General features: G+C 65.8%; 1 protein-coding gene across 5 annotated transcripts; it reads right to left on the minus strand.

Moving 5' to 3' along the window:
* Nucleotides 1-645: 645 nt before the first annotated feature.
* Nucleotides 646-22,983, minus strand: SLC22A18 (solute carrier family 22 member 18). Of its 5 annotated transcripts, none has more exons than XM_060019490.1 (12): nt 22,876-22,983; nt 21,815-22,005; nt 19,729-19,826; nt 18,653-18,828; nt 18,026-18,158; nt 9,854-9,972; nt 8,177-8,284; nt 7,111-7,211; nt 4,419-4,571; nt 3,082-3,183; nt 2,736-2,856; nt 646-873 (listed from the first exon to the last, which is right to left on the minus strand). In XM_060019490.1, exons 2-12 carry the CDS (start codon nt 21,956-21,958, stop codon nt 686-688), a joined length of 1,443 nt encoding a protein of 480 aa, XP_059875473.1. In that variant the 5' UTR covers nt 21,959-22,005; nt 22,876-22,983; the 3' UTR covers nt 646-685. The 5 variants fall into 5 exon arrangements, with proteins under 5 accessions (XP_059875473.1, XP_069397074.1, XP_059875475.1 ...); XM_069540973.1 differs by having other exon boundaries at nt 18,653-18,813; nt 22,872-22,983; XM_060019492.2 differs by having other exon boundaries at nt 22,872-22,983.
* Between the last annotated feature and the right edge of the window lie 450 nt (nt 22,984-23,433).

The raw sequence follows: 23,433 nt of genomic DNA on the forward strand, positions 1-23,433 counted from the left end.
CCTGGTCTCAAGGGCGTCTGTAGACACCTGACAAGGTTGTCCTTTCCATACTGGTCATGGGGCACGGCAGCCTGCTGGCCTCCCTGCGTCTGGTACCCCTTCTCTGTAGCACCTGAGCTGGGAGGCGGGGGGAGGGGGAGGCACAGCTCTCCAGTTCTCAAGCCTGGATGCCTGGTCCTCCCCACGGGGCTCCCCAACAGTGAAGTGAGGGTTCTTTTCCTAGATCTCTTCCCAAGCCTCAGAAGTCCTGATCTTTTCAAACAACCGTGTCTTTCTGTTCATGAGTGGAAGCAATTTCAAGGGCTGAGGAGGGTGTGCGGGCAGCGCGTGCTCGGCCCCAGGCCGGGGGTTGGTGTGGGGTGGGGGGTGTGAAGGGGTGAGCACGGAGCTCCCTGTCTCTGGGGACGTCGTGGGCAGAGCTGTCTGGGTGGCAGCAGGGGCTACTCCTCACTGGCCTTGGTGGCGGACTCCGGGGGCAGGACCCACCTCCCACTGAGATGAACTTGGGTGATTCTGCTCTCCCTGGAGCCCTGGGGCACAGCTGCAGGCCCTCTCCTCCAGGAAGCCCTCCAGCATCCAAGGCTCCATCCTGCCCTCCTCCCCAGGCCCCCTGCCCAACTGATAGAAATCAGGCTGGAAGAGGTCCTAAGGGAGTTTATTGCCAGTCTGTGCCTGGGGGCCACGGTCACCAGGCTTTGTCCATCTTTGGGGGCACAGGCTGCCTCCAGAGGACCAGCAGGACGAGGAAGTTGACGGCGAGCTGCACGTGGCCGAAAACGGGGACTCCGAAGCGGTGGTACAGGAGGCCTCCCAGGGTGGGCCCCAGGGTTCTGGTCAGTGGCTGCACAGAGGCGCAGAGGCCCAGCATGGTTCCTACGGCGGGGGAGGGGAGGGTCTCTCAGCATCACTGCCCCAGCCGCCCAGGGCCTTGACACAGCTACAGACTCCCTGTCTCCCCCGCCGCCCTCCAGCCCCCCCCACTCCCTCCCTGCAGACCCCCCAGCCATGCAGGGGGAGCACGGGGCCCTCTCGGATGGGGATCTGAGCCTCTGCCCTGCTCCAGAAAGTTCCCAAGCACAGGAGGAGCCTGGGAACAGGGCCCCAGGTTGTGGGCCAGGCCCCCCCGCACCAGGCCTGCCTGAGAGGTGGCATCCCAGCCAGGGGCCTCCCGAAGCACCACGGTGGGGGCTGGGCCACCACACACCCCAGTCACCTGGCTCCCGCCCTCACGTGGACTGCAGGGAACTCCCCCCAGGGTGGGGGAGGGGCTTCGGGGCGCTCGAAGGGCCCGCACCTGCTTCTCTGCACCCACTTCCCGGGCTCGCCTGGCTGCCTGCACCCCTCTTACCTGACACCCCTACCTCCACACCCCTCTTGTCAGCTGTGCCCTATGAGGGCCACCAAGCGTGTGGCTCCTGTCAACACTGCCGTCTGCCCCGAGGGCCCCAGGCTCCAGGGGCTTCGCAGCCCTCGCTCTGGGAGCTGGAAAGCCCTGCCCTTGGGTCAGCTGGGCGTGGCCAGCCTCTCCCGGCGCCCACATGCCCTCTCTCCTTCAGAGCAGCCTCTCCGGACGCCCACATGCCCTGCAGACACCAGGGAGCAATTACCGCCCCCTCTGTGGTTTCCGGTTCCCAGGCTGGTGCTGGGAACCGGCTCCTGGCTCCTTCCAAGCTGAGGGATGGTGCCTCTGGCACATGGGGCCCTGGTGGACTGGATCTGCCCCGCCTTCCTCCCTCTCAGGCTCCGCCCTCCTCCCTCTCAGGCCCTGCCCTCATCTCTCCAGGCTTTGCTCCCCTCCTCTCTCCTCCTGGCCTCTCACACCTGCCAGCCCACAGACTCCGGGACCCTCCAGGACCAGTCTAGCCTCCCAGGACCACAGAGCCGCAGGTCTGGCCGGCCTTGGGGTCCCCAAGGCAGTCCTGAGAAGAGGCCTTGCCCAGTAGCCTCCCCATTTTCATCAGGGCCTCTAGACCTCAGTCTGACCTTCCCAGACAGGCAGGTAGATGGACGGAGGGTCAGCCAGGGCCCTGAACTTTCTGGCCCTGCTGCCAGGGAGGGAGGTCTTTGACCTCAACCAGCCCACAGGAGCCCTTGACCTTGACCTTGACCTGCACCATGCCCGGGGCAGCACGGGGGCAGAAGCCTGGGCAGCATCGGGCCCAGGGACCCCCAGTCTGGATGGGAGACTCCTTGGCCTCAAGAAAGAAGGCCAGGTGCAGAGTTGGGGGACTGCAGGTCCACCTCTGGGGGCGCCTGAGTCCCACTGGGTGGCCCGGGGGCAGCACTCACTCCCTCACTCTTCACTCAGGAGGCACCTGCACATCCCATGCGCAGGGAGGGAACAGGAGGTGCTCCCCATGCTAGCCACGCCCTCTGGCTTCTAGCCATTCTCTGCCCATGCTTCAGAGCCAAGCCAGACGCCACCTCCAGGAAGCCCTCCTCCCCTCCCCCAGGCCTGGCCCTGGGCTGATCAGCAGGGCCTGGTGCAGGGTTGGCTGGGTCTGGCTGGACTGGGTGGTGGGCAGGATTCTCTCCTGAGCCCTCTTGCAGCCCACCATCCCCATTCTGCCCACTCAGACCCCCAGCCGCCCACCCTACTCAATGCCCACTGAGTCCAGGCAGGTCCCACATTAGGGCGGCTGCTTTGCCCGAAACTGCTCAGCAAGCTTCCCAGAGAGGAGGGCCGGGGTCTCCCCAGGGCCTGCCCGTCACCGGGCCCGGGATGCTGCCCTCACCCGTGTCTGAGGCCGAGACGGCATTGGTCAGCATGCTGTCGGTGACCACACTGAGGGCACACAGGCTGAAGACCAGGCCGGGCATGAGCAGGCACAAGTGGAAGACATTGGCCATCAGCGCCTGCCGAGGGGCAGAGCAGGGTCACGGTCACGGGGGCCTTGCAGGGCCTCGCGGGACCAGGGTGGAACTGCCCATCCCTGAGGTCCCACTGAGGTGGCCCTGGGTTGGGGTAGAGGGGGCCAGGGGGCCCAGGGGCTCAAGTGCAAACTGGGCACCGGCAGAGGGTCAGGGGAGCAGGCCTGGGACCCTGCTCTTTGTGGGGCAGCCAGAGGCGGGAACTCTCACCATGGCCAGTCCCACCACGCTGAACGCCAGCACGCTGGCCCGGAGCAGGGCTCCCTCGGAGAAGCGGCTACTCAGCCACCCGATGACCAGGCCCTGGAAGACCTAGGTGAGGGCGAGAGGGTGGAGGTGGGCGCAGCCGGGCCTGCGGAGGGGGCTGGGCTGCGGCCAGCCGCGGGACCTCCCCCACCACCTGCAGCCCCTGGGGCCGCTGCCACCAGCCACAGCAGGCGCCAGGCGCAGGGCACAGGGGTGAGCCTGTGGTACCCACGACGGCCTCAAAGTCCCAGGGGAGACGGGGCCAGCAGCCTGGGCACCTCTCACACACGCGCGCGCGCACACGCGTGCACCCGCATGCACGCACACACCCACGCACGTGCACGCACATACATGCACGCACACGCACACGTACATGCACCTGCGCGCACACACACGTGCAGAGCCAGCCACTCAGAGGTCCGAGTTCCACATTCAAAACTAATCTCTGCAGTTTCAGGCGTGATAAACATATTTTAATCAAAGGACCGGTTAACTCCTGATGGGGGTGGGGGAGGCCATGGCTTACGGTGCAAAACGCTTCTTCGATAGAAAAATGCTCCCCGCGTGGCCCCGACTCCAACCCTGGGGACCCTTGGGGCCCTGGGAAGCCCCCTACCGTGTCACCTGGCCCCCATGTGCCCCATCCTGGCCAATCACTCGTCCTCAGCCCTCTCTTTGGCTGTCTCCTCTGGGAGGTGGGACCTGCCCCATTCACAGATGGGGAGACCAGGGCACAGAGGAGAGGGGGGCTGGATTGGGACCCGAGCTCAGAGCCCTGGTGCCCATGTGGGGTCGCCCTCCCAGCTGGCCCTATGGAGGCCTGGCCCCAGCAGGCGGGCACACCAGCTACTGTCAACTGGGGCCAGGGACTGGGCCAGGAGCCCTGTGTCCTCCACATCTCCAGAGGCCACAGCTCCAGTTACAACTGGGTAAACTGAGGCCCAGAGGGTGGATGTCACTTGCCTGAGGTCCCAGAGCTGGCCAGGAGTGGGGCTGGGCTGGAGCCCAGGGCGGTGGACCTGTCCTGAGCCTGGGCAGGTAAGCAGGGGGCAACCAGTCTCCCCAGATAACCCCCACTGTTGCTCCGCCCTCCACTCCCAGCTCTGTCCTCCTGGCCGCAGCCCCCTCCCCCGGCCCCAGGGTCAGCCAGCCAGGAGCCAGGTTAAGGTTAAGGCTCCCCTTCCTGCCCTCGTGGGGGTGGGAGGAACCACCCAGAGCAGGGACACCCTTGACGCTGCGGATGTGACTCAGAGGGTAAACCCAGCCCTCGGCCATCCCCAGGCCAGGGGGAGGCTCCCTACCTGGTCCCCTGCCACCTCCACCAGGCAGACAGGAAGTGCCCGGGGCGCAGTGGGTTTGGAGCAACACCCCCTGGGGCTGGGGTCAGGCCGGGGCTGCGCCCTGTGACGGGGCGGGCCCACCCCTGCGGAACAGGACGGGCCACTCCGAGCTGCCTGTCTGGCAAAACGAAACTGTCTCAAAGGAGCACCAAAGATGTCCTTCTTTAATAAAAAAAAAATCCTACTCTCACACTTGCTTATCTTCGTTTTCGTTTGTTTAAAGGGAAGATCTACTTGGCAAGTGTCTTGTAGTGCCCTGCACCCTGAGAGGAAACCACCAAGCCAGGAGGGAGATTTCAATCTGCCTCAGCTTTTCATACAGAGCCAGAGACCAGGACCCTAATGGACTGGGGTCGTCTTTCCATTTTCCCATTAACTTAAACAAAGCCGAAACTTTCGTGCCTTACGGGTTATTACATGAAACTAGAGCTACCAAGCACACCAGAAATTTCACTTTCTCCCAACCCTCCCATCTGGAGACCCTGTCTGCTCACCTGTCCTGCTGCCCGCTGCCCTGGCCCGAGCCACCTCCACCTCCCCGGAGGTCACATCGGCCACAAGCACCCAGTTCCCCAGCAGGGGGCTAGTAAGACCACATCCGGCCTCCAAATGGTCCCACCCACTCCGAGTAAATCTGAGTAAATCTGGGTCCTTCTTGGCCTTGCAGACCATGCCCCACACGTCTTCAGAGGGCAGTCCTCTCCCCTCAGGCCGGCCCAGCCACCCCAGGGCCTTTGCACCTGCAGCCCCTCCCCGTCTGAAGTTCTCTCCCTCCAAGCCTCTCCGTGGGCCAGTGGAGAGCCTACCAGCCCTAACCCTAACCCCAACCCTTACCCCATCTGAAGCAGCATGTCTGCCCCTCCAAGGGCCCTGATTCTCCTTTGAGGTTTTGTCGCCCCTGACACACCAGATGCGCCAGTGGTTGGGGGCTTGCCTCCGTCTCCCCCACCCCATACGACGGAAGCTCCCTATCACTGCAGCGGCGCTGTGCCTGGGGCCCAGATGAAGGCCGAGGGGGGGCCCTCGCAGGAGGCTCCTAGAGGGACAGAGGGCTGCCAGCCCCCCGGGCGAAGGGTGACCACCATCCCCTCGTGTAGGACCATCCGGGCTGCCACCCCCTGAGACCCCAACCCCAACGATCCCTGTACCCAGGGGGCTGGAAGGGGGTGCTGGTGGGGGAGATCGCCCTTGGGATCCGGCGGCAACCACACCTCAGGTGGGGCGGGAAATGGTCTGCAACGGAAGCAGCAGGTGCAAGAGCAGCTGTGGGGGACCAGGTGGGAGGCATGGTTCACCCCGCGGCGGGGCTGCCTCCCCGGACCCTCGGTGCCCAGCTCTACCCTGGCGGGGCGGGGAGGGAGGCACCCGACGAAGGCGGCTTGGGCCTCCCCTGCGGACGCATCTCAGGCCCTCAGCCGCCTCCACCTTCCCTCCGCTGGACTTAGGGCCTGGGGCCTGGCACCCCACACCGCTCCGTGGGCTCCCTGCCCTCCCCAGGCTCCTCCACCCGGTCGGCCTGTGTTGGGGTCCCCAGCCCCCCACCCCCAGGCACTTTCCCGAATCCCACCGCTGCTCTCCAACCCCGTCCACCAGCATCCTCACAGGTGCTGGAGCCCAGGTCCGTCTCGGGCAGGCCCACCCTCATGCCTGACCAGGCCAGAGGCTACCAGGGTCTGTCCCTGAGGGCCTCGAGGGGTCTGCCGGCTTCAGCCAGGGTATAGGCTTGGCCTCCTGGTCCCGGGGAGCCCAGGACAAGCTCAGGCTGGTGCTCTGGTCCCAGGCAGGCAGGAGCAGCCGTTTAGAAGGAAGCGCCAGTGGCCCCCGATTTAGAGCGCTGTTATCGTTGCCGTTGCTTTCTGTTTCTCTCTGTTCCTCCACCAGGCTGCCGCTTCCCAGCCTACCCAGCTAGGCGCTCTCGGCCCACGGTGGGGGGGGCCAGCCCCTCCCAGGAGTGGCTACTTTAGAACCAGAGTCTAGACCAGCCCTGGGCCCAGAGGCACGGGCAGCAGATGGCCTGGAGGTGCTGGGAATGCCACCCGCTTCCGGAGAGCGTGAGCTCTCTCCCCCGCCCAGGCAGGTCCCGGAATAGCCCCTCCTGCGCTCCGGCTGTCAGGCAGATGTCCCGGGTGGCGGCTGCATGTCGCCACCTGTCCCCGCCATGCTCACGCGACCGGCGGGCAGGCGGGCGGGACGCAGAGCCCGGCCATTCTCCTTGTAACGCGCCCCACCACTGGGGTCTGCCCCCTTCCCGACCTGTCCACCGCCGGCGCCCAGATGGACACGCGGCGGACCATGGGCCTTCGCCGTGTTTCCCAATGGGAGGCCAAGGGCTCGTCAGCCTCCACTGCGGATGAGTCTCCCCTCTCCCCTCTCAGACGGGACCTCCGGGCAGATGGGCGGGCAGACAGAGCCAGGCGTGGGAGCCGCGAGCAGGGAGAGGAGAACAAGCCAGAAGCTAAGGTGTGGATGCAACACCCGAAAGGCGGGCATGCAGGACGGCACCTGCGCTGCGGAGAAACCGGGTGCCGGTGGTCTGTGAGGTCCTGGGACCCCAACACAGGCCGACTGCCCAGAGGACCCTGGGAGGGCAGGGAGCCCACAGAGCGTGGAGTGCCGAACCCCCGCCCACCCTGTGCGCCCAGCATCCACTCACCATCTGGAGGACCCCGAAGAAGGACATGAGGTAGCCGGCCTGGGCGGCCTCCAGCTGAAAGAAGTCCATGGAGATGAGGGAGAACATGACCATGAAGAGCCCTGGGCGAGGTGGGGGGTCAGGGTTGAGGGGTCGGGGCTGCGCAGTTGTGCCCACACCTGCTCCCCCCGTCAGGTGACCATCACGGTGCCAGGGGCTTGGCCGCAGTGACCGGCTCAGGGAAGACCAACGTGAACCTTCTCCGAGGTTGTCCCTGGCAGGTCCACCCCACGCGACTGCTGTGGGCCGTGAACAGGAAGGTGCCGGAAGCTGCCCCATGCACAGGGCCCAAGGCCGTCTGGGGGCGGAGGCTGGGAGATGGGGGACCCTGGGCTGATAATGTAGGAGGATTTGGCCCCAGAACTGACGTCGGTGACCTGGGTTCCCGTCACTGTGCCCCACTGAGCCATCCTGAGTCACAGATGGAGCTGGGCGGGGGGTTGCCCAGTTTGCCTGGACAGAGAGCTTCCTGGGCTGAAGGACTAACCCTTTAGCGCCAGTGTGGGGGCACCTGAGCACCTGTCAACCCTGCCTCGCTGACTTGTCCTCTGCACTGCTCCCCTGGTTGGAGGACCCCAGATGGGGGCTCAGAGCGGTCGCTACTTGGCACGACTGTGGTCAGGGATGCCCTCAGTTCCACCGAGAATGTGCACGTCCACCTGCAGACGTACCGTCTTTCCCACCTCCTGGACTGTCCTGAGAGGCCCTGGAAGCCACAGGCCGGGGCAGTGAGACCTTCTGTAGAGCAGGGGTAACTGGGGCCCGAGCAGGGCCCTGGGGGGCAGGAGGGAAGGACGGAGACCCTCACTTCTTCCTCCTCCTGGCCTGTGCAGCCACATCTGCGTGAACCAGTGGGCTGTCACCCTCTCTGGGACAGATGTGACTGGACAGGGCCCAGTGGAGTCTCGGAGCGTGGGACACAGGGCAGAGCGAAGGGGTGACGCGCGGGCTGCAGACCTCCGTCTCCGCGGCCCCGAATTCTCAGCCGCACCGGGCTCTGGACGCTGGCCGGGCGGCCGGGACTCACCTGAGGGGAAGCCGCAGATGACCTTGACCAGAAACACCGGCAGGACGCCGGGCTGCAGCAGCAGGCAGGTGATGGCCTTCAGGTCAAACACGCTGGCCTTGGGTTTCCCTGAGGCACCCGGAGAGGCCACGGTAGCACCGGACAGCCCGCGCCCCAGGGCCCACTGGGTGCGGAGGAAGCACTCCGGCTGCCCGGCGCCCCACACCCACCGGGGATGTGAGCTCGTGCTCAGCGTGCCTCCCACCAGCCTCCCCCGGTGAGCCCCGGGCAGCTCATCACACTCAGGACTGGGCCTCGGGCCCTGCTGACCCTGGGGACCTCTGAATTCAGGGGGCAGCCTGGCCTGGACCCGGGCTCCAAGTGACGGAGGCTCTCACTCCCCAAACCCGCGTGACCGGGGCAGCTGCTGCCTGCCTGGCCCTGGCTCTGGGCGACGGCATGGCAAGGCTGGTGAGGCAGGCGTCGGCCAGGAGCGGCCACTCTTGGTGGCTGCGAGCGCCCACCTTACCCTGATCCGGAGGCCACTTGGGTGCCTCGTCATAGCCTCCCAGCTGGGTGCGGCGGTGCCCCCCTGCTTGCCTCTCCCAGGTGCTCCTGCGCCTCGGCCCTTTTCCTCTATCTCTTTGCAGGCCAGGCCCCCACCCAGGCCCTCCCTCTTGACTCTTTCTGGGCTGTCCCATCACAGCCAGGGCTCAGGGGCCTCCTGTCCCAGGTGGGTCTCTCCAGAGCTCTCGGTCACCTGGCCAGGAGGCATGGGGTCCCACTCTGTGCCAGGCCAAAGTGGCTGGGCTGGGACGCCCTGGAGGGGCCCCCCCTCTCGAGCCCTGACCTCTCCTCGTGGGGCCTGGGAGGCACGTTGAGCCCACAAGCTCTAACCTGACTGTGCTCTGCCCCCCGCCTCGGCACCCCGCCCCGGGAGCCGTGCTCCTGAAGCCGGCACCCTCACGTCCCCCCATACAGCACAGTGACCAACTGCTCTGGGCCTCAGGGTCCTGGTTCGCCATGCCCGCCCCATCCCAGGCCCCACGGTCCCCCTGGTCCTTTCCAGGCTCAGCTCCAGGGGTGTCCGAAGCTGGGAGATGCCCAGCGTCCTGGAGGGGCCCAAGGAAGAAAAGAGGGCTTGAGTGGCCCCGAGTGCCCCAGGCCCATTGCCTGGAGCTCAGCCCTCTGCCCCCGCAGGTGAGAAGAAAAGAGGGCTTGAGTGGCCCCGAGTGCCCCAGGCCCGTTGCCTGGAGCTCAGCCCTCTGCCCCCACAGGTGAGAAGAAAAGAGGGCTTGAGTGGCCCCGAGTGCCCCAGGCCCGTTGCCTGGAGCTCAGCCCTCTGCCCCCGCAGGTGAGAAGAAAAGAGCGCTTGAGTGGCCCCGAGTGCCCCAGGCCCGTTGCCTGGAGCTCAGCCCTCTGCCCCCGCAGGTGAGAAGCCACCAGCAATGCTTTGGCACATCGTGGTCTCGGCAAAGCCTCCCTGAAGGGTGGGCTGGGCTGGGGGAGGCCTAGCCTGAGGTCCAGGGTGCCGGCTGGTGGGAGGGGAGGGCTCACACTTCACACTGGCCAAGCATCCGGAAGCGGCATACCCGGTGGGGTGTAAGCGGTGAGGTGTGTCCGGTAGGGCAGACCCAGCGGGGTGTACCTGGTGGGCCTGCTTGTGTGCATCTGTGGGGTGTGTCTGCTGCAGCTTACCTGGCAGGGCAGCCTGGGCACGGGCGCTGGCCCCTTTGGTGCTGGTGGGGATGCAGGTGAGGCTGAGGACGGCTCCCAGGAGGCTGACCACAAGAGCCACGATGACCGGACACTGAATCCTGTGAGTGACAGTTGTGGTCACACAGGGCTCAGGCCCCAGGGCACAGGTGTCACCTGCGGCATCTCCCCCACCTGCCCCTTCAGTCACACTCAGGCTCTGACAGCTGAGAACAGCTCAACCCCCCCCCCCCCCACTCATGTCCTTGCAGGCTTCGAACTGGAGGCCAGGCCACGGGACCCTCAGGGCACATCAATGAGGTGATGGATGAAGAAACAGAGGAAGCTCTTGCCTTCCCGACCCTCGGGCTGTGGACACAGAATATGTGCCCTGGCGGCCTCTGAGCATGGGTGGCAGTGGGAGCCAGAACGTGAGCCCCAGAAGGGCTGGGCAGGGGCCTGGGGCGCGTGGCGATTCTCCAGGGGACGTTTGGCTCCCAGGCTGCTGAGGGGTGAGAAAGGCCCCCGAAGGAGCGGGCTGCTGTGCGGCGTGCACCCACTGCTCCCGGCTTGGACAGGGGTGTTAGAGGCCTGGGGGCTGTGTTCCGCGGAATTGGAACCAGCAGGGAGGATGCTCCCCAGACAACCCTGGCAGCGCCAAGGGTCCTCCCCACCCTGTGGAGCAGGAGACCGAGGCTCCCGGGGGACAGGGCCCCGTCCCCAGAACCCTCAGTCCTCCGGCCTCTGGTGGGACTGGAGGGGCCGCCTGGGGTGGAGGAGGGCAGCTGAGAAAGTGACCATTGCCCTCAGTGACTCAGGTGAGGTAGGGTGCTGGCCCACGGTGAGCAAAATGCCAGGTGGCACTGGGGCCAGGGCGCCAAGAGGGGCCGGAGAGACGGGGGCTGACGTGCCCGGTGGGCCGGGGCTTGGGTTAGAATCTCAGCTCCACGCACCCACGTGGAAGACTGTGGGACCCCCTGCAGCCCCATCTGCGTCCTGGGCATTGTCACGCCTGGGGGAGGACAGGCCTGCACTTAGGGGGCCTCAGGAGCACCCCACCACCACTTCCTGGAGGGGGCGGGGCAGGCTGGGCCCATGGGGTAGGGGGCGTTTGGCCCCCCGATAAACCTAGGACACAGCCCTCAGGGTGCCTTCCCGCCTGCCCACAGCGGCACCAAGGGTCGTGACTCAGGCACTCAGCTGTCACTTCTGAGGGAGCATTTCCCCTCCATGAGTCACTACATGGAAACTCAGCCCTCGACCTCTCTGGACCGCACGGGCAGACCTCGGTCTCCAGCTCCAGGCAGCCCGTGTCACCTGGGGACAAAGGCACTGGGGCCCGGCCCCTCTGATTGTCACCGTTTCCCCTGAGGGCTGGAGGAAGACAAAGAGTGAAACAGAAGATTCATACTGAGCCGGGCTGCTTCGACTGCCGGACCTGTGCACAGCCGAACGCCCTGCCCCTCTGAAGCACGGAAAACTCCTATACATCCTGCAAAGGCCCTCTCTGTGAGGCCCTGCCCCTCTTCCCCAGTGGGCGCCCTGTCCTCTGAGAAGGGCTTGCTCTGCTCCAGGGCTAGTATTCGCCCCCGAGGGCAGGTGAGCCTGGGTGGGACCCTGTGCCGAGACCCCAGTGGGCATCAGAGCGTGGACTAAATGGACGAAAAAAGTCCTGCCCCAGACCTTGTCAGTGTCGTGGGAGACTCCCTCCGCACTTTCACGTGAGGCAGCCACAAGCTGCCTGTGACCTTCCTCCAAGTTCAAAGAGAGGACTCCCCCGCCCCCACTCCACCACAGGTGCACACACGCACACGCACCTGCACACATACACGTGCATGGCTCCTGCGGGAACCCCAGGCAGGGAAGCCAGTGGGGACTCCAGCACCAGAGAATGGGCCTCGGCAGCCCCTTGTTTCCGGGCTCACACAGCTGGTCAGTGCTGCAGCCGGCACTGTCCAGTCTGCACGTGCCACTGACCTCTCCCCTCCCAGACGGGCCCATCTCTGGCCCCCAAGCCGATACCCACTGCCCAGGATGCTGGACATTTGGGCTTTCTGGCGGCAGGGGTTCCGGACAAGTGGGCGCGTCCATTGGCTGCCAGGTGGGAAGGGTCAGAGGGCACTGGACCCCAGAATGAAGCCTCTGCTCGGACCCGGGGGAGGCATGAGGCCGGGCACGGGCCCCACAGGCCACCGTCAGAGAGAGGGGCCCTTTCTTCAGGACTGTGGCCTCACAGGCCCGCACGTCACTGCTCCGGGCCGGCCTGGGCAGGGACAAAACCAGCTTTCTTTGCCAGATGCCCCGGAAGTGCGTGAGAGCAGAGGCGGCCGCTTAGATGGCTATTTTGGGAGGCTGGTGACAAGTGAGGGGCGGTGGCAGGGAGCCAGGCCCCTTCTCCAGAGATCTCTCCTGTCCCTGTGTGGCGGCCAGTGAACCGAAGGGGACACGGGGGCCCTCGGGGGCCCCGGGAGGGCGTCGGGGCCCACAGCTGCCCCAGGGGAGGCTTGGGTGTCCTTCCCCACCCACAGTGCTCTCCGACTCCCCCAGACAAAATGGCAGAAAGGAAAGTGGACAGACGGCAGGAAAGCGTGGCAGCCCCGGGTCCCACACGGGGGCCTTCTCGGTGGGGACGCCCTCCAGCCTCGTGCCCCTACCCACTGCTGCTCTGTCGTCCGAGACACAGCTCGGGAGCCCCTCCCCGGGGGCCTCCAGTCAGCCCACCCCCAGAGTCTGCCTCTGGCCCTGGGGACGCCTGGGACGCCAATCGCGCAGGATGGGGCTCTGGGCCACCTGTCCACTGGCTCACTGGACTGTTTTTACAAACTGGGCGCTGACCATGAGGCAGGCACTGTTAGCGTGTCTTTGTCTACCCACCCCCTTTTATTTTTGGTTGAATGTGTGGATGGGAGACTGGACGGATGGACCCATGGACACCCTGAAAGGGCCCCGGGCCAGACTCAGGGCACCCGAATTCTCTGTCCCTTCTCTGTAGCTACCCTGCTGGGTGACCTCCTTTCCTCAGATGCAAATGAGGGCTAGACTCACAGGGGTCACCCTCCCGGGACCCCCTGTCCCATGCCAAGGCTGGGACAGCCTGGAGGCAGCCCACCCCGAGGCCCGCCGATGGGAGGCCTCTGGAACTGACCACGGCTGCCACCGGTGCTGGTCAAATGGCAGCGGACACAGACGCCACTTTCATCCTTATCTCGAGGGCCCGGAAGTTGCCGACGTGACGTTATCAGGAGGGTGGCAGGCCTGGCCATCTGCCCACCCGGTGCGGACTCTGAGCCTGACGCCGTCCCTCTCCTGCCCGGCTTGGAGGGGACAACTCCTCCTGCAGCTGGAGCTGCCCTCCCTCCCCGCGTGCTCCGGGGCTCCCAGAGGGGATGGCACTCGGCCAAGGTCCCCAGGCCTGGCCGCACGTGGGGCTCAGGGCCTCCCGGGCTGCGTACCCCTGTCCTGTCCAAACTGAAGGGCAGGCTGGGGTCAGCTGGCTTCATGGGAAGCCTGGCCGTGCGGGGATCCTGAGAGGCACCGGGCATCCAGCCTGAGCTTGCGGGGGAGAAGTCCCCCTGCCTCCCCTGATCCACAGTCCCTGGCCCTGTGGCTAGAACGGTGTCTGAAAATGGACGTCTTGTGGGTCCACCCCATCTTGTGGGACGTCAGCCCCCCTCTGGTTTCCGAGTCCCAGAGAAAGCCCCTAACGCTGTGTCCGGCCTAACCCTCTGCAGCCCTCTGTGTCCCCTGAGCATCTGCCCACACAGGCCTCCAGGCAAGCCCCAACCTCCTTCCTGCCCCGGGGCCTTTGCACGGGCTTCCCCTCTGCCCGGAACACTGTCCAGCTGACAGGTCTAGGCTGAGGTTCCCAGCCCCACTGCTCTCAGCCATTTGTGCCCTGTCCATGGACCTCCTAGTGCCTGAAACACCCGGGTTCTGTCTGCAGGGGCGGCGCGAGCCCCGGGATGGGGGGACACCTCCACACCCTCGGGTGGAGGGTCACCCAGGAGGCCCCGCGCACCCTCGGTGAGCCACCTCCAGCACCAAGTGGGGTAGGCAGCCTGGGTGACCCGTGAGTCACCCCGTCCCAGAGCCGCTAGGGCAGCCCTAGATGTCTACTCATTAACTCCAGGGACACTGCCGTGTCACTGGGGCGGAAACCTTCCGTCAGCAGGATAAGGGTTTCCCATTCCCTCGCCCGGACCAAGGGCCGAGATACGGTTCTCGGGTCGACTGGCTCCCCCCAGGCCTCCAGACAAGCAGCGGGGTCACACCAGCCGAGTCACCAGGGGCTGCTGGGTGCGGCGCGCGGCTGCAGTCAGAGCGGGGCCACACGCCGGCCAGTTAGTGCCCAGGAGGGCCAGCCGGTGACACTGAGGCCCCGGTTTGCCTGACCTCAAGGGTCTGTGGCTGGACCTAAAGGAGCGGCTACCCTGGTGGGCCACCTCCGGGGGACAGAGCCTTTGGGGGCTGGACTGCGGGCCCAGCTGTACCTGTGGCCTGTGTGCGGCACCTCAGCGCTCAGAGGAGCAGGGGGTCCTGCAAAGACCCCCACACACACACTAAGTCCAGCCATCAGGCCTGGGCTCTGCCTGCCTTCACCATCAGCGGCGTCTGACAGGTGGCCCCCACTTCTCAAATCCCTGAGCACCCTCGACCCGGGACCCAACTCTGGCGGGCTTAGCAGGCTGGTGCCGCCCACCCCAGAGGCAAACGGCCCACTTGGGGGAGGGGATGATAGAGGCCTCCCCAGGCTGTGAGGCGCCAGGCTCGGGGACATGAGTCACAGAGCTGCCCCCTCACCTGCTAAATGACTCAGGACCCAGGTCTGGGTCCTCCATGGGAGCTAGGCCTCCCAGCCCTGAGCTCCAGACTGGGCCCAAACCAGTTATACCACTACCCAGCCCACGGCAGCCGAGGCTGCTTCCTCCTTCCACCTGCTTCCCAGCAGGGGGTGGGGCACGGCTGGGGACTTCAGGGGCCTTTAGGGGGCCGGGGTGGAGGGGGGCAGGGAGACCTCACACCGTGCCTCAGTTTTGATTGAAGAACGGGGGGGCGGGAGTGTGGCCTTTACATCTTGCCTGGGCCTTGCCAAGAGGTAGAGCAGGCCGTGGGCCAGCAGAGAGGCTGGACAAGGGAGATGGGGCATCGGGGTCCCGGAGCCCCCCTTCCCCGGGCCTCGGATGGAGACTGGGAGCTCCATGGGGGAGTCTTACCCTCTCCGGGGCCTCGGTCTCCCCACCTGTCTAAGGAAGTGTACACAGCGCCTTAGATCTTGGGATGAAAGAAGGGAAGCTAGTGGGATGCTCAGGAAGGTGAGGGCAGAGGTGGGGGTGAATCTGGAGGCTACTGGGAGGGAGAGGGAAGTGAGAGTGCCTTCTGGGTCAGCAGCTGGGCTGGAGCAGAGGGCAGGAGGGAACGTGCAGTGGGGCTGGCCAGAGGAGGCCTCTGTGTGTGGTGGTGGGGGGGCGGGAGGGGCGCTGGCAAGGTGAGGAAGGTTGCCCATGGCCCACAGTAGCAGGTGGCTGGGCTGGGAGGTGAACTCCGAGTCTGGGCGCTGAAAGCCCTGTTGTGCGGGGCAGCTAGCGGGGCTCCTCTCTGCGTCGTCGCTCCCTTCCCAGCACCCTCCTCACGCCCCTGGTGCCCCTCCTTACTCTGCAGCCGCTGACCCTCTTTCTTTCCTCCCTGGGGACAGAGGTCCTCTTTCTCCTGACCCTGGTCCATCTACCAAAGCAGGCTCCGCCCTCATCGCACATGGAGAGAGACAGCCCTGGTTCAGGCGGAATCCGTCACGGGCGCAGGGTCCCATCCTTGACCCACACGCCTGGATATCTCCCTGGATCGCCCTCCCTTCTGGTCCTCCTGGTACCTTTTCCCGATCCCCGGCTTCTAACATGAAGTGCTGGGCACCAGCCTCCATCTTAAGCAGTTCCCAGGGCTAAGAAGCCACCCACTCGAGGACACAGCCCCACTGTCCTCCAGCTCAGACTCCCCCGCCCAGCCACCCACTCTGGGGTTCCTTCAAGTGTGCGCTAAGCACACACTCATCCTGACGGAGACCCAACTCCTGCCGGCACCCTGGCAGCTCAGATCTCAGCGAGGCCCTCGACTCCCCCAGGGCCAGCCCCGGAGTCTGGGCACGGCCTTGAGTTCACACTTACACCCCAGCCATCAGCAAAACCAAGCCAGAACCTGCCCCTGCCCTCTCCCCACCACGGCCATCCCTTGTCCCCCTGCCGTCCTCTCCCACCTGGACTGATTCAGTAGCCACCTCTCTGGTCTCCCTGAGGTGGCCCTAGCCTCCACATTCTCGACACAGCAGCCAGCTCATCCCCTGCCCCTGCTCATGCCTCCCAGGGCTCCATGGCCTGACCCACTGCCCACCCCTTCTCCTCCACTCCAGCCACACGGGTCTTCTCGCTTCCCCAACCTCAGGGCCTTTGCACTTGCTATCTCTTTGCCTCCCCAGATGTCCTCCAGCCTGACGTTACAGGAATACACATCACGTTCATTTCATCTGAGGACTCGCCTGTCCCGTTCACCACTGTATCCCAGAACCTGGAATCCCAGGGGCACTTAATAGGTGTTCAATAAACATCGAGGGGGAAATGAATGAAGCAGTCCTGCCCTCTGCACCCCACCCTCCTGCTCACAGCACTTAGCAGAGCCGGCCACCCCCAACCCAGCTCTGAGGAAATGATGGGGAGGGGTGGGGGGCGGAGGCCTTGAACAGACCTCCCTCGAGAGAGGGAGCTGCCTTGACAAGGCCACTGTGCCCTCCTGTCCCCCAATCCCTGGGGCTCAGCCATCATCGGCTCTCAAGTCTGGGGCTGGTCTGGGGGCACTCAGGGAACCTGGGGAAACTAAGGCCCCCAGGGGCCCCGGCATAGGGTCATTCAAGATGCAGGGCCAGGTGCTGGCCTCATGCTGAGTGCATGCATGTGTGGTTCAGACAGCGGGAAGGCTCCTCGCCTGAATGGAGGCCCAGGGCAGCTCATCCAGGCCCAGGCAGGGTGGGCGGGGCACCAGCTGGCACAGGGCCTCCACCCACAGCTGGGCCGGGCACCTGGATCCCCAGAGCAAAACCAAGGTCTTAGGCCTGAATGAAGGTAAGGTGCAAAGTCCATTCCTATGTAGGAAGCTGGTTTTGAGTGGGTGTCGGAGCACCTGGGGGAGGAACGGGGGTGGGGCAGCATAGGGGGAAGCAGCAGAAGCTTCCTCCCTGGCCAGGCAAGGCCTCTCCAGGGCCAGGTGTCCTAAGTCCAAGGGTATGCACGCCTAGGGCCACTGGAACAGACGGCTCTGTGCAGCCCCACTGCAGGGTCTGTCCCTGGAATGGGGTCCACTCTGCAGACCACATGTGAGAGCTGCCGCCCACAGGCTCTCAGGACGCTGGGCAGGAGTTGAGTTTAGCCCCCGGACCCCTGGGTGCGCAAAACTCGGGGGGGGGGGTGGTGAGGGCAATAGAGACCTTTAGTTCACACACGCTAGCTTTTTATCCCCGCAAGCCACCCTCGCTCCTTCCGGAGGCAAGGGGTCTGGCTGCCCACAGCATCCCCATCGCAGGGAGGTGATGGCACCATCACCCCGCCCCCAAGGCCTGCCGTCTGGTTCCTTTAGGTTCAGCGTGGGACCTCCCAGGAATGAGCAGCCCGAGCGCACGGACCTGGTGCGGCTGCAGCATGCGGCGACGGCGCCCCCAGCCGGCCGCCCCGCCCACGTCTTCCGGCCCCGCCCACGTCTTCCGGCCGCAACGCCACTGCTGGCCACGCCCGTCTGCCGGCCGCGCTGCCCCCTGCTGGCCACGTTCACGTCTGCCGACCGCACTGCCCCCTGCTGGCCACTCCCTCATTTGCTGGCTGCACTGCCCCCTGTGGGCCGCGTCGCCGGGGGCCCTGCCCACCGCTCCTAGCTAAGCCCTCGGACCCCGCCCACCGCAAGGCCACGCCCCGGATGGCCACCCCCAGCTGTAGGTTCCTGCAGGTCACCCTCCCATGGACCCCACCCGCTCAGCGTGCACGTGGGGAAACAAAGGCCTGGAGAAGTGGCGGGGCTGGGCTGAGGGCCGGAGCGCGGCGCACAACCGACCCAGCCTTGGCCGTCCTGACCCGTACCCACATACCGCCTCGTCGGCCCGCCCCCCCCCCCCCACGACCGGGTCCCCGCCCCGACACTCACCCGCACGTGCTGCTCAGGGTCCCGCCGAGCAGGGAGCCGAAGATGACGCCAACGCCGAAGCACAGACCCAACCGGCCCAGGGCCGCGGGCCGCTCCTCAGGCGCAGACAGGTCCGTGATGGCCATCTGGGCGGCTACGGGGTGGGACGGGGGTGCTGACAAGCGCGGCCCCCTCGCCCACCGTCTTGTGGCCTACGGACCCAGGCCACACCTCGCCATCCCCGCACCCCAGACCCAAGCCACAGGCCACGCCCTCACACCATTCCACTCCTCTGACCTGCCCCCACCCCCAGTCACCCCCCACATCACCCGCGGGACCCCGACGTGCCCCCAGGCCGCGTGCTCCCCACCCTGGTCGCGGCACAGGCCACACCCCATTATTCCTCACCTCGGACCTGCCCCCTTCCGCGGGCTACGCCCCCGCATCACCCCTCCATCCCGGTCCTGTTCTCCAGACTAGACCGGCACCCTGGGAGTGGTCTCCGCCCCAACCCCTGGCTCAGGCCACGCCCACACCAAGCTCTCCCGCCTCCCTCCGGTCCCACCCTTGGCCCTGGCTATTCCGACCCGTTCCCGCCCCCCACCCATAGTCCTCCAGCAGGCCGGAAGGCGCCCTACCTGGCCCTACCTGGCAGCGTGTGCATGAGGGCGCCGGGCAGGCGCGAGGCAAAGAGTAAGGGCACGCCGGGCAGGGCCGGGCTGCAGGCGGCAGCCAGGAGCAGGTAGAGCGCTGAGGACGCCAGGAAGGAGAGCGTGAACGCTGCCCGCGCCCCGCGCTGGTCTGCGAACCTGGGGGCCCCACACCTGTGACCCTCACAGGTGTGAGGCAGGCTTCCCGCTCCTCGGCCCCACAACAACCCCTTGGGACTGCCGGGGAACCGGGCCGCAGTGCCCCCACGGGGCTGATCAGGGAGGCCCGGTGCTGCAAGGGTGGGCGGGGGCGCCCAGGGCCCTGCTGGGCTGCTGGGCTGCCTCCTCTCAGGGCCTGTTTCTCCATCCTTCCAGTGGGACAGTTTTCAGTGACCTCGGGGGGGTCTGACCCACACGGCCATTCCCACGCCTGTGTGAGTAACTCGTGGGATGCAAATGTACCAAGGGCACGTGCTTATTTTACAGAAAGCGCTTCCCAGGCTGAAGCCTGGGAAACCGCCCCTCCCCCCACCCCGGGGCTCTGCTCTGTCCGATGCTACCGGGTCTGGAGACCCTTCTTTTCTGTGGAGTAACTCTAGAAATCTGACTCCTGCCACGTTGATCTGTCCATGGCAGGCTTTGCAAGAGGATGTCTGCTGTCACGTCCCTGAGCCCAGCGCCCCCGCTGAGGCTAGCGGGAGTCTGGGGGGTTCCAGTCCCCAGAATATTCTTTTCCAGAAAAGTTGCTGGTGGGACCCCCCGGCTCAGTGGGGCGGGGCATTTATAGCCATGAGGGTCTCACCAATTAAATCCTCTCTCTGGGTCTGGCCACAAACCAGAATTCGTGGAAGTTAGGGGTGGAGATACCCTGGGAGCAGGGGCTTAACCCAGTCTTAAAGGGACTAAAGCCGCTCTGTGCTGCGGGCTGGCCGTCCATGAAGCAGCGGCTGCCGTCTCTCTAGTGGGGCCCAGTGTGAGGTTTGGGAACCTGGCATAACCCAGGCCGTGACCTCCAAAGGGTGGGCCTGGATCATCATGGGGTGAGGGCCCCCAAACTTCCCTGCCCCATGGTACCTGCCAAACACGGGCCCGCCCAACAGCTGAAGCACGCCAAAGATGGTCTGCTGGTAGCCGAAGGCAACAGAGTCCAGGCCCAGCCTCCGGGACAGGTACTGAAACATAGGCGGGGTCCATGGGAAGGGCCCGGAAGGCCCCCAGCATCTGCAATCTGGGGTCCTCCATGGGCAGGGCGTAGGAGGGGTAGCCCTGAGCAGGGTGGGAGGGGGTTGAGGGTCTGGCTCTGACCACTCCGCAGTGCACATGGGGGGACCCGTGGCCCTGGCACTCAGCGGCCCTGGGGTAACCTTATCTTGTAGCGGGGAGCCCAACAGGGGCTTTGGGTCCAGGCTCCAGGGACTCGGTACTCAGTGCAGGCAGTTGCGGGCCCCTCCTTCCCCTCTTCGGGGTTCACCTCAGATGGGCGACGGCAAATCCCATGCTACTCTGGCTCTGCACGTGGTGTCTAAAAGCACCTGGAGCTCAGCACGTCCAGAACTGACTCCCGGTCTCCCTCCAAGACCAGCTCCTCTGCTCCACCGTTGATGCTTCCACCCTTCCAAGGGCTCAGGTCCAAATCCGCAGTGTCACCCCTGAGCCCCCCGTTTCTCGCACGCCTGTCTCCCATCCATCAGCAGCTCCTGGGCTCAGCTCCTTCTCACCTCTCCAGCACTTGTCCCACTACTGCCCCACGGCCTTTGCACTGGCTAGCTCACTCCCGTGTCTCTTTTAAGGCTTCGCTCAGGGTCGCCTTCTCAGGGAGGCCCTGCTGACCCCGAACCTGCCACATTCCTCGGCACCCCCAGTGCCCTTCCTGCAGCACAGTCTAACTATGCACTGTTTACTGCCGGTGGGTGTCACCAACGCCCAGGACCACCAGCGGCAGGGGTGCACTTTGCAGTCTGCGGTATTCAGAGTTCTGAGACCAGGTGCTCAGACTACCTGCGAGCATTGGTTGAACAAACACATGCCTCTCTTGGGAGAGCCAGTGGGAGGAGAGGTGGCACCAGCAGCTGCTCTGTGCCCCGCGTGCTAAGGATTTCAACTGTTCTCTCATTGCCCCAGCGCCAACTCTCCAAGGGAGGGATGGCCGTCACCCATGTTATGATGAGGACAGCAAGGTACCTGGCTGCCAAGGAGAGGAGAAAGGGCTCAGACCAAGCCATTCAGTGGAAGTGAGCTGGGCTTGGGAAGTGGGGGAGTTGGGCTCACTGTCTGGCCAGGGAGCCCTGCCAAGGCCGGAATTGTGACAAAGGCAATACCCCCTCCCACCCAGATCCCCGGGCCCAGGCTGCTCATCAGAATCTCCTGGTGAGTGGCCAGCGGTTAGTGCCATGGTCCCACCCGGACCAGACAGATAAGGATCTCTGGGGCTCTGGGTCTTCCAAAGTCCCCTGGGTGCTCTTGCCCCAGGAGGGTGAGACCCCACAGGGTGGTGTTGAATGAATAAACAGGAGTGCACGGAGGAGGAGGGTGGGTGTCCGGGCCCAGCAAGCCACAATGGCCACTTAAACCAAGGGGCAGCTATGGCCAGGCAGAATTCCAGACCCAGGGAGGTGGCATAGAATGAGCTGGATCAGTCCTGCCCTCACATCCTGGTTGGAGAGACAGAAATAATCTAATGCCATGAAGTACAATGTGGGGTGTGGGCAAGCTGCATGCGGACGGACCAGCCAGGATGGGAGGGCAAGTGACCCCGGGTACCTGGCAGGTGTTGGAGGGAGGGCCCCGCCCCGGAGGAGACCCGAGCAGAGGCCTGAGTGGGACTAGAAAGTGAGCTGAGCAGGTGTCGGGGTGGCGGATCCGTAGGGCAAATGCCCCCAGGCGGGGCGGGAGGTACACGCTAGGGCAGCCGTGCGGGGGGTGGGGGCTGTCATGGGGACAGCTGGTGGTGCAGCCGGAGCGCAGGACGTGCTGAAGGGGGCCGTCCAGAGGCGTAGTTCCCAGGTGCCTTAACTTAGCTCCAGCATGGCAAGGGGTCCCCAGCGCGAGGAGCCTGGGCAGCATGAGGCCCGACCCCCGGCCGTTACCAGGGCAGAGATGGAAGGTGAGAGGGGCGGCGAGGGCACGCCGGTGGCCAGGCTGCCTGTGGAGGGGTACTCACTGGCATGACTGAGAACTGCATGAAGAGGCAGGCGAGCTCCAGGGCTGCCAGCACGTACACGAGCAGCATGACCCGGGACAGGTCCAGAGTGCCGGTCCTGCTGGGGGACCGGCCCTGGCCCCTGGAGGCCCTGACTTCCCGCATCCTGGGCAGGCGTTGCTGGGAGACCCCGTAGGGATCTGAACAGGAGGCTGGAGGAGCGGGCAGGGGGCAAAAGTCCTGCTGTGCTGGGCAAAGGTGCTGAGTCATGGGGCAGGAGGCAGGCGGCCCCGAGAGGGCCCGTGGGAGAGGACGGGGATGCCGGACGGGGCATCTCCAGCCCCTCGCCGTGCGACCTAGGGCCCATCTGGCTCTTGGAGAAGACCACAAGTGGCTCTCCCCCTCCACGACAGACAACTCTGGGTCTCTGGGCACACAGCCACCATGGAACCGGAGACAGGGACCCTCCCCTCCAGCATGGGCTGGTCTCAGTGCCCCATTTTTAGAGGGAAACAGAGGCCCAGAGTGGTTGCCGACTGCGGCTCAGGTAGGTGGCTCCTGTGGTTACGGGGCTGGCTGGGCCTCTACGCTGGGGGTCTGCGGGATCTTCAGGCCCACGGTGCACCCTCCCGCCGCCAGTACGCAGCGGCTGTCAGAGTGCGGCCTCCTTTGCCCAGCCAGAACCAGAGGGGCTTCTGGAGTGGCCTGGGGGTGGCGGTGGGCGACGGCTCAGCCTCGCAGGCCCCCAGGCAGGGCAGCTCCGCCTCACCTCCGGCAGCAGGGCCCTGTCTGCTCCCCCCACCCCCATCGGCTGGCGCCAGATTCCGCGGTTCCACGGAGGCCTCCAGTTTTTGCCAGATGAACACCCGGCTGTACGGTTGGGCCAAAGGGCGGCCTTCAGAGCCTGGGCCAGGGGTGGGGATGCGGTGACACCAAGGAGGGGACCCGGGGTGCGAGGAGCTTGGCGGGGAGCGGGCCAGAGGCTGAGAGCAGCGGGTCAGGGGCACCCGGCTGGCAGGGGCTCGACACGGCGCGGGGTGTGGGTCAGGGGCCGCCCAGCTGGAGCGAGCTCGGGTACCTGCCTTCGTAGGGGTCAGCTTGGGCACCGTCCTGGTGAGGCGAGCCCTCCCGGGTGAGCTCCGGCCTGGCCCATCCGGGGCAGGGCTCGGGCACCCGCCCTCTCCGGGGGACCTGGGACACCCATCCTCCAGGGATGAACTCCCCCCCACCCGCCCCGTCCCGGAGGCTGACCCCCGCCCCCTCCCGGCCTCCGCACTCTCATTGGCCAAACCTGACACGCCCCCCGAGGGCCCCGCCCCACTCCGCGGCCCCGGACCCTACGCCGCCTGCTCCCTCCCCGGCCCGGCTTTGCCGGGACCGGCTCCCTCCAGCTTTTCTCCCAGGTCCTCGGGGGAGGCGGGAACTCAGATCTCTCGAGCTGTACTGGTGTCCGGTCCGGGCTTGGGGTGGGCAGGGTGGGGAGGGGGAGGGACGGAGGGACTCGAGACAGGCTGGGAAGAAGGATGGGAGGGGGAGGGGTGGAGGTAAGGGGAGGGGTGGGGGCAGTGCTTGGCTTGCCCCCCCCCCCCCCGGCTTGCCCCCAGCCTAGGGTCTGCAAAGAGACCCAGAGGAGGGGCAGG

The sequence above is a fragment of the Delphinus delphis genome, chromosome 8 (genome assembly GCF_949987515.2).
Source record: "Delphinus delphis chromosome 8, mDelDel1.2, whole genome shotgun sequence".
Lineage (NCBI taxonomy): Eukaryota > Metazoa > Chordata > Mammalia > Artiodactyla > Delphinidae > Delphinus > Delphinus delphis.

Coding starts and splice junctions, on each gene's coding strand:
- SLC22A18 (XM_060019490.1), bottom strand. CDS start 21,958: ATGCGGGAAGTCAGGGCCTCCAGGGGCCAGGGCCGGTCCCCCAGCAGG. Junction 19,827..21,814: donor TGCAGTTCTCAGTCATGCCA/GTGAGTACCCCT, acceptor CCTATGTTTCAG/TACCTGTCCCGGAGGCTGGG. Junction 3,184..4,418: donor TGGAGGTGGCAGGGGACCAG/GTAGGGAGCCTC, acceptor GCCCTCACCTAG/GTCTTCCAGGGCCTGGTCAT.